The sequence below is a fragment of the Alosa sapidissima genome, chromosome 4 (genome assembly GCF_018492685.1).
Source record: "Alosa sapidissima isolate fAloSap1 chromosome 4, fAloSap1.pri, whole genome shotgun sequence".
Taxonomy (NCBI): domain Eukaryota; kingdom Metazoa; phylum Chordata; class Actinopteri; order Clupeiformes; family Clupeidae; genus Alosa; species Alosa sapidissima.
In genome coordinates, this window is record NC_055960.1 from 33,696,777 (window position 1) to 33,712,748 (window position 15,972).

Sequence of the window (15,972 nt, forward strand, 5' to 3'; positions counted from 1 at the left end):
CACTGGATCTAAACAAATCAATGTAACCATATATAGTGGCGACCACAGTGATGGATTTAAATAATATTACAACGGTTCTATGACATTATTTTTTTTTACACTGTAGGAATCATATACTGCAACACATTCATACCAACAAAATCAAATGTGTCACTACGAAACCCATGCTAAAATAATTTTTATTTTAGCATGGGTTTCCTCCTGCATTTCACTGCCTGCGTTTAAAATCCTTACATTTACTGACGTTACTTGGCTTTACTTTTGAGGTAAAAAAAAAGCTTCTCCCATAATAGCTGCCAGTCTTTGAGACGTAAAATATTAGTATTACACCTGACATGGAATCTGTATTATGTGGCTAAGCTGCTTCCTTGTTGCTTCCACGTTTCTAAACTGCTTCCATGTTTAAACGGCTATAGCCTACATTTAATCATCAAATCAAGATATTTGTGAGGTAGAAATGATGCCACATGTCCACATGCAATGCTATAGATGCCACTTCGAAGGTTTGTTTAGATCCAGTGAAACTACAGTCATGAAAACTGTACGTAAGAAAACTGTAATTATTTTGCCTAGATGGAAGCCTCTCCCTCAGCCACAACTGCTGCTTGATCACCCAGTGATCCACATAGTGTCAGGTGCACCTCACCTGGCAGCCAGGTGTAGCTCAGCCTGGGTGGAGCAGCAGAAAGAGGGGCGGAAGAGCAAAGAAAGGCTGCTGTAACATTTAGTTAATATTATAATGGGTGGTATTGTAATCGGGTCCATCCACCCCCTCTGTGTGTGTGTGTCTGCTCGAACACAATTTAAAAAGTACTGATGTACTCAATTTGTATGTACTATATTTTGGTACTCTTACACTCTTACACGGTCATCTGGATCCAGATCAGAATGCAAATGTTGGAATTTGGCCAGGGTGAGGGTCATCAGTTGTCAGACTGATGTCACATTGTTCATAATTTAAATTATGGTCCATTGTGTATTCCCAGGGTTAAAAAAAAAAGGAAAAACCAGAGCTCCGTACTGATATCATCTCTCTCCCTTTAGATAACAATGCTAGTTAACGTTAGCCACTGCGTCACCATTTAACCCGTCCACAATTAATCAAAGTAGTAGATGGGCGGTTGAAAGGTAGCGTGTAAACTGGACGGTAGCGGCGTAAATGAAAGCCCTGGGACTGAAATGGCTGTGCTCTCTGTTTGTGCAGGACCAAGAGCGCCGCACCCCCCTGCATGCTGCAGCCTGTATGGGAGATGTTCATATCCTGGACCTCCTCATCAAGTCAGGTAGGCTGATGCTCTGACCGTGGTCAAGTTGGTCATGCTACATACCATGCAGTTAAGCCCCAAATTATTCATACCCATGCTAAATTTTGATCTATATTGATACCAATAGCCTTCCTCAGTTTGAAAATAAATTCAAGACAAAATGCAGTACATTATGCTGGAAATATAAATGTAAAAAACATTTCTGTCTTTTCTTGGTTAAATAAGAAATTTGATTAAATCCAAATTTGCCAATGGTATGAATAATTATGGGTTACTAACTGTACATGCGCTTCCATTGTGTTTAGTATGACCAACACTATGCTTCTTTTGTGGTCATTCTTTCCCAGGTGCTAGTGTCAACGCCAAGGACCAAGGCTGGCTGACCCCTCTTCACCGGGCGTCTGCCGCCAGAAATGAAGTAAGTGTCACCAGGAACAGGAGCAGTACAGAATTACAAATGAATTACAAAATGTTTTCCAGACCTTGAGAAGTATATAACTTTGGGTGAAAGTCTTGAAAAGTCTTGCTTATACTTATTGATGCATAAAATGTCAATAATGCACAATGAATATCAACGGTCAAATTCCCAACAAAAAAAATACACAAGTGGGGGTCTTTAGAAATTGAAAAAACTGTGAAAGTTTAGAATTTTTGGAGAATTCCTAGCAAAAGATCAAGCACTATGACTCAGAGAGTTCTGTATGTGTCTTTGTTTGAGCGTGTTACCAAGCAAATCTCTCTTGTGCCTCCATTTCCCAGAGGGCCGTGGGGGTTCTGCTGCGGCAGGGAGCAGAAGTGAATGCACGGGACAAGCTGTGGCAGACACCACTGCATGTGGCGGCTGCCAACAAGGCCACGCGCTGCGCCGAGATGCTGCTGCCGCAGCTCAGCAGCTTAAACGTGGCCGACCGCTCTGGACGCACCGCCCTGCACCACGCCGTACACAGTGGACACTCTGAGGTCAGCCGACAGCACGTGACCCATAACAAAAACACGTGACCCATAACACTAATCGTCTCTGCCCACATGAAAAGTAGTGGTTTTTACAGGGCTCAAAGTTCCCAATCACTGTGCCAGAATCCAGCAGTTGACTAGGCCTTGTAAGATAATAAAAGAAAAATAGATAATTATACATATGACTTTGGACATTTCTGATAACGTCAGGCACAGGAGATTTTCCTTGCTGTTTTTTTCCTTTGCCCTCATGAAAATTGTATTTATTTCTGGTACCTCTTTATGGTGTTGCACCGGCACCCTTTATTGCTAAAATCTTCTGTGATGAAATTGATCCCTATATACCACAATCTGTGCAATGATGCTTTACAATGCATTCCACAACAGCAGTGTACATTGGTAGCTTTAACGAGTCTACCATTAAAGTGTTCTCGGGTGATCCATGTGGTTCGCAGTTTCTCAATCAATTCACAAAATGTGTGTAAGAAACAATTTAGGGATTCCACTTGTCTGATACTGATACGAGTCTGATTTTGGCCCAAATAGCTATGTATAGCTTAAAGCAATTCTATGTTGTTATATGTCTATGTGCACGCACTACCTGTGTCAGCAGTGCGCCAGTGGACTCTTAACTCATTGAGTGCCAAAAACGTAATATTACGTTTTTCCTTCCCATGCGTTGAGTGCCAAAAACGTAATATTACGTTTTTAGCTTTTTTTTTTTTTTATTACGAAACTAGACACTTTAACACACCTTATGTAATTTTGGGAACTCTGTGATGAATGGAAATGAAATATATGACGATCGAAAACTCATGAAAACGCACAATCTGGACATTTTATCATAACTCGGTTGCCGCTTTGGGTCGAATCAGTGACGCATGCACGTCAGCTCAAAACCAGGCCATTTTCGTGGGTCTATCACTAGGTGGCAGTCTCGCCAGGTCACTTCCCGGAAACTTTACAGGCAACACTTCATATTTCATGAAAGACATTATATCTCCATTTCTAGAAAAAAAAAATTTATGAAAACTAGACACTGTTTAGCTTGGGATTTCTCAGGAACAGAGGCGTGTAGAAATACACGGTTTGCACCCACTGAGAGCTTAAAGTCTCACCTTTCAAACGAGCCATTGTATGTGTTCATAGCTATAACACCGAATATGCTGTGGCTGTACAAAAATCATCAACAATGGTCTAGATTGCTGGCACTCCAGGACAAAGCTTCCGAAAACAGCTTGGCATTCAATAAGTTAACATAGCATTAGGTCAAGGAGCTAAAAACAAAGGGTCAGCGGTTAAGAGGTATTTCACACTCGCTGCGCAACATTCCACGGCTACTTCTGCAAAGGCAATGTTCGGAGGGGTGTTAAACACTCATTAGATGCTGTTATTGGATTGGATTGGTACTCAGTATTGGTTGATGCCCAAAGCCCAGCTATCCATATCGGGACCGAAGAAGTCAGATTGGTGCATCACTTCAGACAACATCAGTGACTGACAAATTCTTGGATAACCTTACCTCCAGATTCCAAAACTTTTCGGTTTTGTGCAGAAGTATGGATTCAAAATCCAACCCCTATAACGTGAACCCATCTACCAATTTCCCCACCATTCCTTTATGCTGATCTTCTCTGCATAAGGCCATTCCCATTGTGGTTTATCTTTATCTAGTTCTTCTAGTGGTGGCTGTTTTATTAGAAAAAAGGCAGTGGATACATTTGCTCTCAACCGATGCCAGAACTTTGGCCAGACCACATATGACTCAATGAGTCTAGCCACTGTGTTTTACTCAATTACTTTTACTTTCACTTTTGTAATTTCTTTCCTTATTTCCTTATCTACAGCAAGATCGCCATAGCTTTTCTGTTGTGAAATATGAGCAACATCAGTGTGTCGTGGTAATGAATGCAATGTGCTTTGTTTTGGTTAGATGGTGAACTTGCTCCTGAACCACGGGGCCAACCTGAGTGCCAGTGACAAGAAGGAGCGTCAGGCCGTCCACTGGGCCGCCTACCTGGGTGAGTTGGCCAACACGCTGCCCTCTGCCACAAGCCATAGTTACTGTGGTGTGTTTGTTATGCTGGGATCGTGTCTGCTCCATTAAGAGATCAGTTCAATTGAATATATCTGCCAACACATACAAAAACGGTCCATCGCTTTGGAATTTGAAACTAATTCTTTCCATGTCCTCACCCGTCCAGGGCATCTGGAGGTTGTCAAGCTGCTGGTGTCTCGTAGCGCCGATGTTTCTTGCCGGGACAAGCGGGGCTACACCCCTCTGCATGCGGCGTCAGCCAGCGGACAGATCGACGTGGTCAAGTACCTGCTGCGGCTTGGGGCAGAGGTATCACTGTCTTCATCCTCACACTCCTGTTTCCACATATTGTAAAAGATCCGATAATATCTGCTGGACGTCTCAGTTGCGGTTTATAATCTGCACTGCAGTTGATTCAGCTGGGCTCTTTCAGTAAAGGTGGTTGAATAGTGGCATGCATAATGGTGCAGCAAACCTCACTAGAGTAGATAGCTAGCTCAGAACACGTTTGTGCAGCCCAATAGCATGCACTTGCTCACACTTGTGATTCATACATTTTAACTTTGTGCATTCATTTAAATTAAATAAATGTATAATAAGTGTACATTTCTTGACTGAATAATCACTGATCTCATTACATTTCTTCAGATGGAGATTGTGAATTGTTAACAGTGTTTTCCATCTTTCACTGGTATCTGCCTCACTCTCTCCTCTACTGCTCTCTGTGGCAGATTGATGAGCCAAACACCTTTGGCAACACAGCACTGCACATGGCATGCTACACGGGTCAGGAGGCAGTGGCTAACGAGCTGGTGAACCGCGGCGCCAACGTCAACCAGCCCAACCACCGTGGCTGCACGCCCCTGCACCTTGCTGCCGTCTCGACCAATGGGGCCTTGTGCCTCGAGCTGCTCGTCAACAATGGAGCTGACGTCAACATGCAGGTCAGTTGCCTGTCGTGCAGCCAAACAGTTATTCAATATGAATGAAGCAATATAAGGCAAAGCCAGAACAGCCTCCCTGTTGATTTTCTTTGTTTTCTTTTTGTAATTCATCCTTTAACATATACCATTAGCACTAGTTAGGCCTGTCACCATAATTGCATTATTGATTCCAAAGTTATCAAAAATAACTTTTGCAGACGTCAGTATGGCCCAAATGTTGCGTTTACATTCACATTTTCAACGTATTTGTTGTAGATTTGTGTTTGTGTCCTAAAATGTTGCAATGACTGACCTAAAGGCCTGAAGGTGTACTTTTGCAGATACGGCCATGCTGTTCGGCCATCCAGTCGTGTGTCTCAGAGTCCGATATACTTTAGCTTTTGCAGATATATCTCCCAGCAGCACAAGCTGCAACACCCATCATATCAGTGTTTAGAATAGTATCTCTGTGTCCCACAAATCTACAGCAAAGACCGTTTTTGTATAAATCTTATTAGTTTTCTCTGTCCCTCTCCGTAACTGGTTTACTTCTCAATCTAAATAGTAATCACTACCGAGCTTGTTACTATAATCTAATTAGCTAAAATTCGCTGATAAGTGAAATAAACAACTTCTCATTTTTTCAGTGTTTTGCAATAGTTCCTTACCCTGGAAATCCAGAGTTCTCGCGAGAGCACAATTTGAATTGTGCCCGCAAGATACTCTGGCCATGAGCAATGATCCAAATTTCTTCTATCTCTCGAGCGAGAGGGACCAATCAAATCGGTGTAGGCGGAACAAAGGCGAGCTACACTGATGACTGACACTGATGAATTGTTGTGATTGGTCGTAACGTTATCCAACTGCGTGCAGTGAGAGTTTCAAATGCATGCTTGGTGCCGCCCCTCGAATTGGGCCATTTTCATTACTCGTGGCCAGACCCTTAATCTGAAAGATTCCAGGGTCTGGTTTACCAGGCTAATAGTTCCTGGGATGTATATGTGTCCCTTTGCATGCAAATCTCTGCTAAAAGAATAATTATCATAGATTATGTCTTTTGACCAGAGCTAGTAGTTGAAAGCTTGCATACACATACATAAATAGTTCTCATACATAGCCTGTCTGTTTTCTGTCTCTGATAGGAACAAAGAAACATGGCAATAAAACTATCTTAAGTGAACAAACTTATCTGAAATGTTTCTGAGCTAGGAACAAAAACATGCAGTTGCGGGTGGTGAGAGTGCCTGCAATTGCAGTAGTGTGTGGCTAGCATAAAATGGTCTAAAATTACACCGTACAAAGAGGGGACAGAAAAAATAGTTATTGTGACTGGCCTAGCGCTGGTTAGCATCAGCGCCTGCCAAGAACAGAGAGATCAGTGGACAGGGGTATTTGTGTGTTCAGTTAAACACTTCTGTCCCTCAAATCCTCAGTAAGGACCCTTGAAAAGGTGTTTTCTTTCTCGAATGGTGTGGGAACCTGATGTTTTCGAATTGCCTTCTGTGCATGCCGATTTTGCCATGTGAATAACAAGTGTGTTTTGAACAAGTCCACTCTTTCTCTGCTGTTCTTTATTAGAGCAAAGAAGGGAAGAGCCCCTTGCACATGGCTGCCATCCATGGGCGATTCACACGCTCCCAGATCCTTATTCAAAATGGTAAGATAATGTAGTACTTTTTATCAGTGCTATGTAAATTGGTAAGATAATGTAGTACTTTTTATCAGTGCTATGTAAAATGGTAAGATAATGTAGTACTTTTTATCAGTGCTATGTAAAATGGTAAGATAATGTAGTACTTTTTATCAGTGCTATGTAAATTGGTAAGATAATGTAGTACTTTTTATCAGTGCTATGTAAATTGGTAAGATAATGTAGTACTTTTTATCAGTGCTATGTAAAATGGTAAGATAATGTAGTACTTTTTATCAGTGCTATGTAAATTGAATGTATGGAGTGTTGGCTTGATTGTCCTATGTCAGGGGTGGGCAAACTTTTTGGCTCAAGGGCCACATTGGGTTTTGGGTTTTGAAAATTGGCCGGTAACATGATGTTTTGACATTGACATTGTAAACATTCTCTAAGGAGAGTGAAAAGCAGTTTGCAGTAAAGCTAACCAACGTCGTCCCTATCGCAGGAAGAAAATAGCGAGCAACCTGATAACCAAATTAAATGCTCGGCGATTGAACCGCAGTTTGCCCGCCCCTGTCCTATGTGATTCATGTGTGAGTGAGGACGGGGGGATTTATGATGGTGCATTGTGAAACATTTGTTTGTAGCCTGAGGAAGAGCCAGGGGCTTGAAACGTTGCACACAAAATAAAAAAAACCTTTCAAGGGAGCTATATTGCTATATAGCTATATCATAATTAGACTCAAACGACTGGTTTCTTGTACATGGATTAAATCTCTTTCTCTGTCCTCTCACACCGCTCCTTTCTCCTCTCCTCTCCCCTCCTCTCCCCTCCTCTCCCCTCCTCTCCCCTCATCTCCCCTCATCTCCCCTCATCTCCCCTCATCTCCCCTCATCTCCCCTCCTCTCCTCTCACCTCCCCTCCCCTCCCCTCCTCTCCTCTCCCCTCCTCTCCCCTCTCCTTTCTCCTCTCCTGTCCTCTCCTGTCCTCTCCTCTCCTCTTGTCCTGGTGCAGGTGGGGAGATAGACTGTGTGGATAAATATGGCAATACTCCTCTTCATGTAGCTGCTAAGCATGGCCACGAGCTCCTCATCAGCACTCTCATGACCAACGGGGCTGACACAGCCAGGTGAGTGTGTGTGTCTGTGTGTGTCTGTGTGTGTGTGTGTGTCTGTGTGTGTTTGTGCGCTTGGGTTGGGCACCGAAACTCGGTTCTAATATGGCAACGGTGCTAACGGTAGTCATCATAAAGCTTTTGGATTGGTAATAGAGAGAGAATGAGTGGATGGTCCTCCCACATCAATAGATACCCGGTATTGAAGGTGCACACTGTGTGCCTCCTTGTTCATTTGTCTTCCTCTGGGCCTGCAGGCAAGGGATCCATGGTATGTTTCCGCTGCACCTGGCTGTGCTCTACGGGTTCTCAGACTGTTGTCGAAAGTTACTTTCCTCAGGTGAGATGCATCATTATGTAACATAGAATATGTATGTTCTCTGACCTTTAGGTAATTGCTCTGGATCTCTTGGTGTCAGAGTCATTTTAACGTTGTCATATCCTGTTCATGCTTCCTCTGTTGCGTTGTCATATCCTGTTCTTCCTCTGTTGCGGTGGCGAGCAGGTCAACTGTACAGCATTGTGTCGTCGCTGAGTAACGAGCATGTGCTGTCAGCGGGGTTCGATATAAACACCCCAGACAGCCTGGGGAGGACCTGCCTACACGCTGCTGCGTCTGGGGGGTAAGGAGACCTCACAGCTTTCTGTCCCAGAGCTTATCCTCGTGGTCACATGGGAGAGAATGGAGAGAGGCTAGAAACGAGCAGTTTCCATTCATCGCCAGTTAGAACTGGCAAATTAAGTAAAATGCTTTGTTACTTGTCGATGGGCAACTACAAGGAGTGAGAATAGGCTACGGGTCTATTTTATGCCAATACTAAGCAATGTGACCGGCTGACTACCATCACTCTAAAAACCATTTAGAGTGATGGTGGTGTGAGATGCGTTGCTAAGACAAATGAGCGACCGTGTCTAACCTGCTTGTTTTGTTCTGGTAACTTGGTAACCGCAAGCTAGGAGCTATGTCACCCTCCTGTGTTGCTCATGTGACCATAGGACCTGCCTACATGCTGCTAAGTCTGGGGGCTAAAGAAAGCCCCACTTCTCACTTCTCTTGGGTATTTTTGTCCCAGAGCCTAGAGCCTAACATACTTACCCTAGCGTTCACACTTCACCCTTGATCTTTTACACCCCCCCCCCCCCCCCCCCCTCTTGTCCAGCTGGAGCCATTAGCAGGCTTTTCCAGTATGTGCACATTCTACTCAAACTCAAAAATATGGATGGAATGTGGAATTTTGGATTATCCACATAAAATCAGATTTTAATCTCACAAAGCCAGTTCACTTAAACTTGAAATTGTTACTTTAGCTGTCTACTCATGTCACCCTGCTACATCTCTGAGCCTGCAACTGATATTTTCCACAACTGAAAATATATTGGCTTGTTGCAAAGAAAGAAATGGTTCGTCACAGTGTTTCAGTTGTTAGTTACACCAAAATAAAAGATGTTGTAAAGTCAGTCTGCTAGTCTTAAACCCTTAGCATGCCATGTTTGTATGGATTTTAAAAATGGTTATTAAAATGCTTAGGCCTGAATCAGAAATAATATCTGATGCTCTTTAGAATGCATCTGATTTGTGTTGTAGAATATTTGCAATTGATGAGTGTTCTCTTCACAGGAATGTTGAATGTCTTAATTTGCTGTTGAGCAGTGGTGCTGACTTGAGTAAAAAGGACAAATTGGGAAGGTAAGATCCAGTCATATTTGATTTTCTGTAATAAACATGTTCATATTGATCCCTGCATTGCCAGTACACCCAATCATCTCTTTCCTTTCCACAACCCCACCCCCACCCCCCCTCCCCCAGGACTCCTTTGCACTATGCGGCTGCTAATGGCAACTACCAGTGTGTGGTGGCGCTAGTGAGTGCAGGGGCAGAGGTCAATGAGCTGGACCTAAAAGGCTGTGGCCCTTTGCACTTTGCTGCTGCATCCCAGACCTTCCGCAGGTACGCACTTAGCCATACGTTGTCACGTTTGACTCCCTGCACAAACACACTCTCTACAACAGGGATTTTCAACCAACGTGTCCGTGGCCCACTGGTGGTCCATGAAGGCATTGCAGGTGGCCCCTGGCCATGCATTGGATAATGTAGTTTTCAGTGTAATTATGAAGTTACTGTGAGTGTTGAATATGAACCATAGCTAGAACTCAGAGTACATTCAGATATTGTTTGTATCGATCATTTATTGTTTTTGAGTGATGAAAAATGTATACAGGAGAAAGTATAAGTTAGTGTGTGTGTGTGTGCAGATTACTTTTTAATGCTCTACAGCTTTACTTGATGAATGTGTTTGGATTTTCAGAGTGGACCGCCATTACTCTGCTGAGAACCAGACTGAAGAGAGGGATAAAGAAGGCCTGCTGTGAGTGTCACCCTTAGGAACTATTTGTGGGCTGCCGTGCCCTACTGGTTAGCACTTTGGACTTGTTACCGGAGGGTTGCCGGATCGAACCCCAACCAGTAGGCACGGCTGAAGTGCCCTTGAGCAAGGCGCCTAACCCCTCACTGCTCCCCGAGCGCCGCTGTTGTTGCAGGCAGCTCACTGCGCTGGGATTAGTGTGTGCTTCACCTCACTGTGTGTTCACTGTGTGCTGAGTGTGTTTCACTAATTCACGGATTGGGATAAATGCAGAGACCAAATTTCCCTCACGGGATCAAAAGAGTATATATACACACTTATACTTATACTTAACAAGCATAGTTATTCAAAAGATTATTTCTAAGCCTAACCCTAGCCTAGTCACATGGACTTTATACAAGTTTGTTTTTATCATTATATGTCTTGTGTGTATTCTTGTTATTTCTGGATGTCAGCATGGAAATGTAGTATGAACTAATGTTCTTTGCTGTACTGTGCTGTGCAGGTGTCTTGAGTATCTGCTAGACAATGGGGCTGACCCATCCCTGCGCAACAGCAGAGGCTACAGCCCAGTCCACTATGCAGCTGCCTATGGAAACAAGCAGAATCTGGAGTTGGTGAGTGAGCAAGGCCGCATACGTACGCACGCGCACACACACACACACGCATACACACACACGCACACGCATACGCACACACACACACACACATGCATACACACACACACACACACACACACACACGCACACACACACACACACACACGCACACACACACACACACGCATACGCACACACACACACACACACACATACACACATACACACACACACACACACACACACACACACACACACACACACATACACACACACACACACATACACACATGGACACACACAAAGACTGAGAAAGTGAGAGAAACCATAAGTTGAAAGCAGTAAAATGCTTCCAATGTCAGTACTGTTCACTATGCTGCAGATTGATGCCCATCACTACTCCTTACACTACTAGCCTGTCTATTTTTACCATTAAACCCATAAAATGGACACATTTTCAGACTGACCTCTGTTTCTGATTCCCTCCCTCAGCTGTTAGAGATGTCTTTCAACTGTTTGGGAGATGTGGAGAGTAGTGTCCCAGTCAGCCCTTTGCACTTATCTGTGAGTGTTAACTTCCACTCAAATTCTCTCTAGTTTGTCCAGATTTGGTTTTGGTAGCCAAACCAATAACGTGCATTTGGTAAAGCAGACAAGTCCTCCATCCTAATGCCTGTCTGTGTGTGTGGTTCTGCAGGCATATTATGGTCACTGTGAAGCCTTGTGGGTTCTGGCTGAGACGCTGGTGAGTCTGGACGTGCGGGACACCATGGGGCGCTCGGCGCTCTACCTGGCGGCCCTCAGAGGCCACACAGCCTGCCTGGAGGTGCTGCTGGCCCATGGGGCCTCCAGCCTGCTTAAGGACCGCGGACGCAAGTGGACCCCTCTGCACGTGGCAGGTGTGTTTGTGTGTGTGTGTGCGCGCGTGCGTGTTCTTTCAGTGCTACTTCCTGCTTGAGCTAAACTATATAACCAATCACTCGCCAAAGAGACCATGCTTAACTGATCGAATGAGACTTCGCTACAAGTGATTGAAGGAGACCCATCTCACAATTGTTTCAGCCCTTTTTACTGAATGCTATTGAGCATTTGATCCAGTGAAAACAAAACATTGTTAAGTGACAGCAAAGCATAGTAAAGATTTATCTTGAAATACCCGTCTCTACAATGTACATGCCTATTTAAGTTGTATATATTGTGGTTTTGCTGTGATATTTAATGTCTTACTATTACCAGTATAAGCGTTTGATCTGACCTGTGCTCTGTTTGTCCTCAGCGGTCAATGGTCATGCTGACTGCCTACTGATGCTGGTTAACCGGGCCAACTCTGCTGACATCATTGACGTCACAGATGCTAAGGGGCAGTAAGTGCTTTTGTTCCTTTGTGTATTTGCACAATTGGGCTCAGTCATCCGGAGTTGTACTCCGTTGTCATTGTCATGAATACTATGTAGGTTTTTATAATTATCTGCTAGTGAGTGTGAGGTCGGGGGGGGGGGGTGGTGAGGCATGGGTACAGTGCCCCATTTGTGATCCTGATTTGTGACTTCATCTGGAAGACTTTGCCTTAAGAGCTGTAGGGGACCATTGTTGAGGGTGATGGCCTAAAATGGCATGTTTGTGCGTGCAGGACACCTCTGATGTTGGCGGCATTGGGCTGTCACACTGATTCCGTGCACCTGCTGCTGGAGAGAGGAGCTAATCCTGACATCGGCGACAAGTGGAGTCGCACTGCATTGCACCGAGCCGTAAGTGTGTGTTTGTGTGTGTGTGTTTGTGCGTTTGTGTTAAGATCTAAATACTGGAATGTGTGTCAGGGTCCATTCCTTTTAATATTCTTGAAAATGAATGAAGGCAGTCAGTGTTTAATTAATTAAATAATTTATTAGGTTTTTGAAGAGATTGATTTGACGTTGACATTTGTGGTGTGGTGACATTTGAGATATATGTGGAATGCCTTACTTTTCTAAATGTCAGTGGACATGGAAAGACACCTATTATTAAACGAAAACACATGAATGTGGATGAAGCCTGAAATGACAGGCGCGCACTTCTCTCCCTCTCCACCAGGCGGCGGTGGGTGCTGAGGAGTGTGTGTGTGCGCTGCTGGAGCATGGTGCGCTGGCGCTGTGCCGCGACGTGCGGGGACGCACCCCGATGCACCTGGCGGCCGCCCGTGGCCACCGCGAGCTGCTGGGCCTCATGCTGGCCGCCGCGCTGCACGGCGACCCGCTCGACTCACTGCTGGACTACAGCGGCTACACGCCCGCTCACTGGGCAGCCTACCACGGTGAGCACACTGGGGGGCAAAGAATTGCGATGGCATACCAATAAAGGCCCATTGACACCAAGAACGATAACGATAACTACAAATACATATTGTTCTCGTTAATATAAATTGACGACGTTCGCACATAAACTATAACGATAAAGACATGAAGAACAATATCGTTGGGGATCACTTTCAGAGCGATTTTCAGAACGATAAAAAGCTAATAGCCAATCAGAACCCATTGAATTTTAACCATCACATTCATTAACACAAGGAGAGACTTTGTTTATCCTTGTTCAGTGTGAACGCTTTTATCGTTATAGTTATCGTTCTTGGTGTGAATAGGCTTTAATGTGACGACCCATTTAACTGTCAGTACACAACATATGTGTGTTCATATGCCTACTCCTCAGACTCACCCAACACACACACACACTCACACAGCACATTCCACATGTCCGCACACAGGGCTGCCTGCCGCGGTAAGCACACAAAACACACAAGGCGTACAGTAGGGTGACAAGAAACACAAAAGCACATTCTACAAGTCTGTGACTAATGAGTGAGTCTGTTCATCACAGAAAAAATATAGACCCTTTCAAGAGAGTTCCATTATCAGCATCATAGTTGGCCCCACAAGGCTTCCTTTTTAACATTCCACATGTTATCTTAATGCAGAGGAAGTAGATTGGGGCCCAAATAGAATGTTCAAGCATTGTTTTTGTTTTTTATTGTTGAAAGGGTCCATAACCTTGATTTAATGAACTCTTTCCTTCTGCTTTAACTGAACACTGGAATACTGACTAAACCACTGTTATTGGCCTTTTTTGTAGCCAACTGCCCCGTCATTGAATATTTGCTTTGTCTTTCCGTATGTGTCTGTGTTCAGGGCATGAGGACTGTTTGGAAGTTTTACTTGAACACAAACCGTTTAGTATCCAGGAGGGCAACCCCTTCAGCCCTTTGCACTGTGCTCTGTGAGTATCACCACCACCGTGACCTCTACAGTAAACTTAATGCCAATATATGTGTTTGAGTGTGTGTGTGTGTGTGTGTGTGTGTGTGTGTGTCTGTGGTGATGCTGTCTGTGATGATGCTGACCATGTCGGTTGTCCCCATCAGAATCAATGGCCATGATGGTGCTGCTGAACTGCTGGTGGAAACCTTGGGAACACAGCTGGTTAACATTAGAGACGCTAAAGGAAGGTGAGTGTGTTAAACAAAGATATACATTATTTAAGTGTACATTTGTGGCATATTAAACAGCTTTTAGATGTAGAACTCTACTGGTAGTACTCTAACCTTGAAATGGACCCATTGTGTGGCCTAACCTGTCGCCTTCTCCTTGTCTGCGTAGAACTCCGTTGCATGCCGCGGCTCATGCCGAGAGTGTTGCCGGGCTACAGCTGGTCCTGGTGCAGGGGTCAGAGGTCAATGCTGTTGATCATGCCGGACACTCGCCACTCATGGTTGCCGCCGATAATGGACACACTTCCCACGTTGGTGCGTTGTCTTTTAGAAAGAAAAACTTTGTCTACCCTTTTCGTCAGTGTTAAAATGGATTTAAATCCTATTCAAGTACAAATTTATCTATATAGTACATTGTTATACAGAGTGGTTTTAGTCAGTGTGCTTTGCTGTATAGACACAATGCAACATTCCAGTATAGCCATGCATTGTATAGCCAAGACTTGAGTTTCTCTGCTCTCGTATACCCTACAGAGATCCTGCTGCACCAGGCCAAAGCAGACCTCACACTGCTGGACATCAACAACAACACTGCGCTTCACCTGGCCTGCAGCAAGGTGTGTTGTGTTGTGTTGTGTTGTGTTGTGTTGTGTGTGAGACAGAGAAAAAGAGAGAGGGAGAAGGCTGGTTTGCATACTTATTTATGCACGGACACACACTGAAACGATCTGCATTAAGAAATGTCTGTATGATGTGACCCTGAGTGTGTTTGTCCTCTAGGGCCATGAGATGTGTGCCCTCCTGATCTTGGCTGAGATAGACGATCCCGCCCTCATCAACGCCACCAACAGCGCACTACAAATGTGAGTCTCCTTTCTCTGCTCTCCTTTTCTCTCCTTTTTAGCTTTGATGTCTCCTCATTGTAAGAGGAAGCGCAGTCAGTGTTGCCAATTCAGAACACTTGGCGTTGCATCTCGCATGGTAATATTTGGCAAAACTCTTACATTTGGGAGAATTTTGGATGTCTTTAGGAGCTCTGCTTGATTGCCATGTGTTACAGCCAAATTGTCACACCAGAAGGGTTGCAGAACATTGGTGTGTGGTTGTTTTGACTGTTCAGTTTCTAATTAGCTAGCTAGCCCTATATCAAGTCAATCATGCCTCTTCATATAACTCTTGAGTTAGGTTTCAAATTAGTCAACTTCCTCTATTGCTAACTAGCCCATTAATAAGACATCCATGCCCCTTCATATAGCCGAGTTGTGTATCAAATCAGCCACCATCCTCCAGTGTTGCTAACTAGCCCTGTACCACTCCTTGCAGGCCCCTCCATATAGCTGCTCGCAACGGCCTGGCCACAGTGGTGGAGGTGCTTCTGAGTCGTGGAGCCACAGTGTTGGCAGTGGATGAAGAGGGTAAGCCCATATATACATCATATCGATCATGCTGCCCAGGCTACACTGGTCAGAACTAAATAGTTTGAGTTTTTGTACTAGACAATCAAATTTATCCCACCAATCTTTTTTTTTTTTTCAAAATTGTTGTTTACAGAAGCATTCACATGGCATTTGACTGATCGATTGCATTGTATGTGTGTGTGTGTGTGTGTTTGTTTATTTTGTTTG

The 15,972-nt window shown here is 44.2% G+C and overlaps 1 protein-coding gene across 1 annotated transcript in view; it reads left to right on the forward strand.

Moving 5' to 3' along the window:
- The window catches only part of ankrd52a (ankyrin repeat domain 52a), a 34,056-nt gene that overhangs the window by 5,990 nt on the left and 12,094 nt on the right, over positions 1-15,972 (forward strand). The window contains exons 3-27 of the mRNA XM_042090276.1: positions 1,205-1,283; positions 1,613-1,683; positions 2,025-2,225; positions 4,153-4,240; positions 4,424-4,566; positions 4,989-5,201; positions 6,759-6,837; positions 7,826-7,940; positions 8,183-8,265; positions 8,431-8,548; positions 9,544-9,612; positions 9,733-9,873; positions 10,232-10,291; positions 10,794-10,905; positions 11,380-11,451; positions 11,585-11,786; positions 12,164-12,251; positions 12,518-12,635; positions 12,958-13,177; positions 14,049-14,136; positions 14,282-14,365; positions 14,517-14,662; positions 14,882-14,964; positions 15,128-15,210; positions 15,671-15,762. Coding sequence (XP_041946210.1) covers positions 1,205-1,283; positions 1,613-1,683; positions 2,025-2,225; positions 4,153-4,240; positions 4,424-4,566; positions 4,989-5,201; positions 6,759-6,837; positions 7,826-7,940; positions 8,183-8,265; positions 8,431-8,548; positions 9,544-9,612; positions 9,733-9,873; positions 10,232-10,291; positions 10,794-10,905; positions 11,380-11,451; positions 11,585-11,786; positions 12,164-12,251; positions 12,518-12,635; positions 12,958-13,177; positions 14,049-14,136; positions 14,282-14,365; positions 14,517-14,662; positions 14,882-14,964; positions 15,128-15,210; positions 15,671-15,762 — 2,848 coding nt within the window. The remainder of the gene's footprint in view (positions 1-1,204; positions 1,284-1,612; positions 1,684-2,024; positions 2,226-4,152; positions 4,241-4,423; positions 4,567-4,988; positions 5,202-6,758; positions 6,838-7,825; positions 7,941-8,182; positions 8,266-8,430; positions 8,549-9,543; positions 9,613-9,732; positions 9,874-10,231; positions 10,292-10,793; positions 10,906-11,379; positions 11,452-11,584; positions 11,787-12,163; positions 12,252-12,517; positions 12,636-12,957; positions 13,178-14,048; positions 14,137-14,281; positions 14,366-14,516; positions 14,663-14,881; positions 14,965-15,127; positions 15,211-15,670; positions 15,763-15,972) is intronic.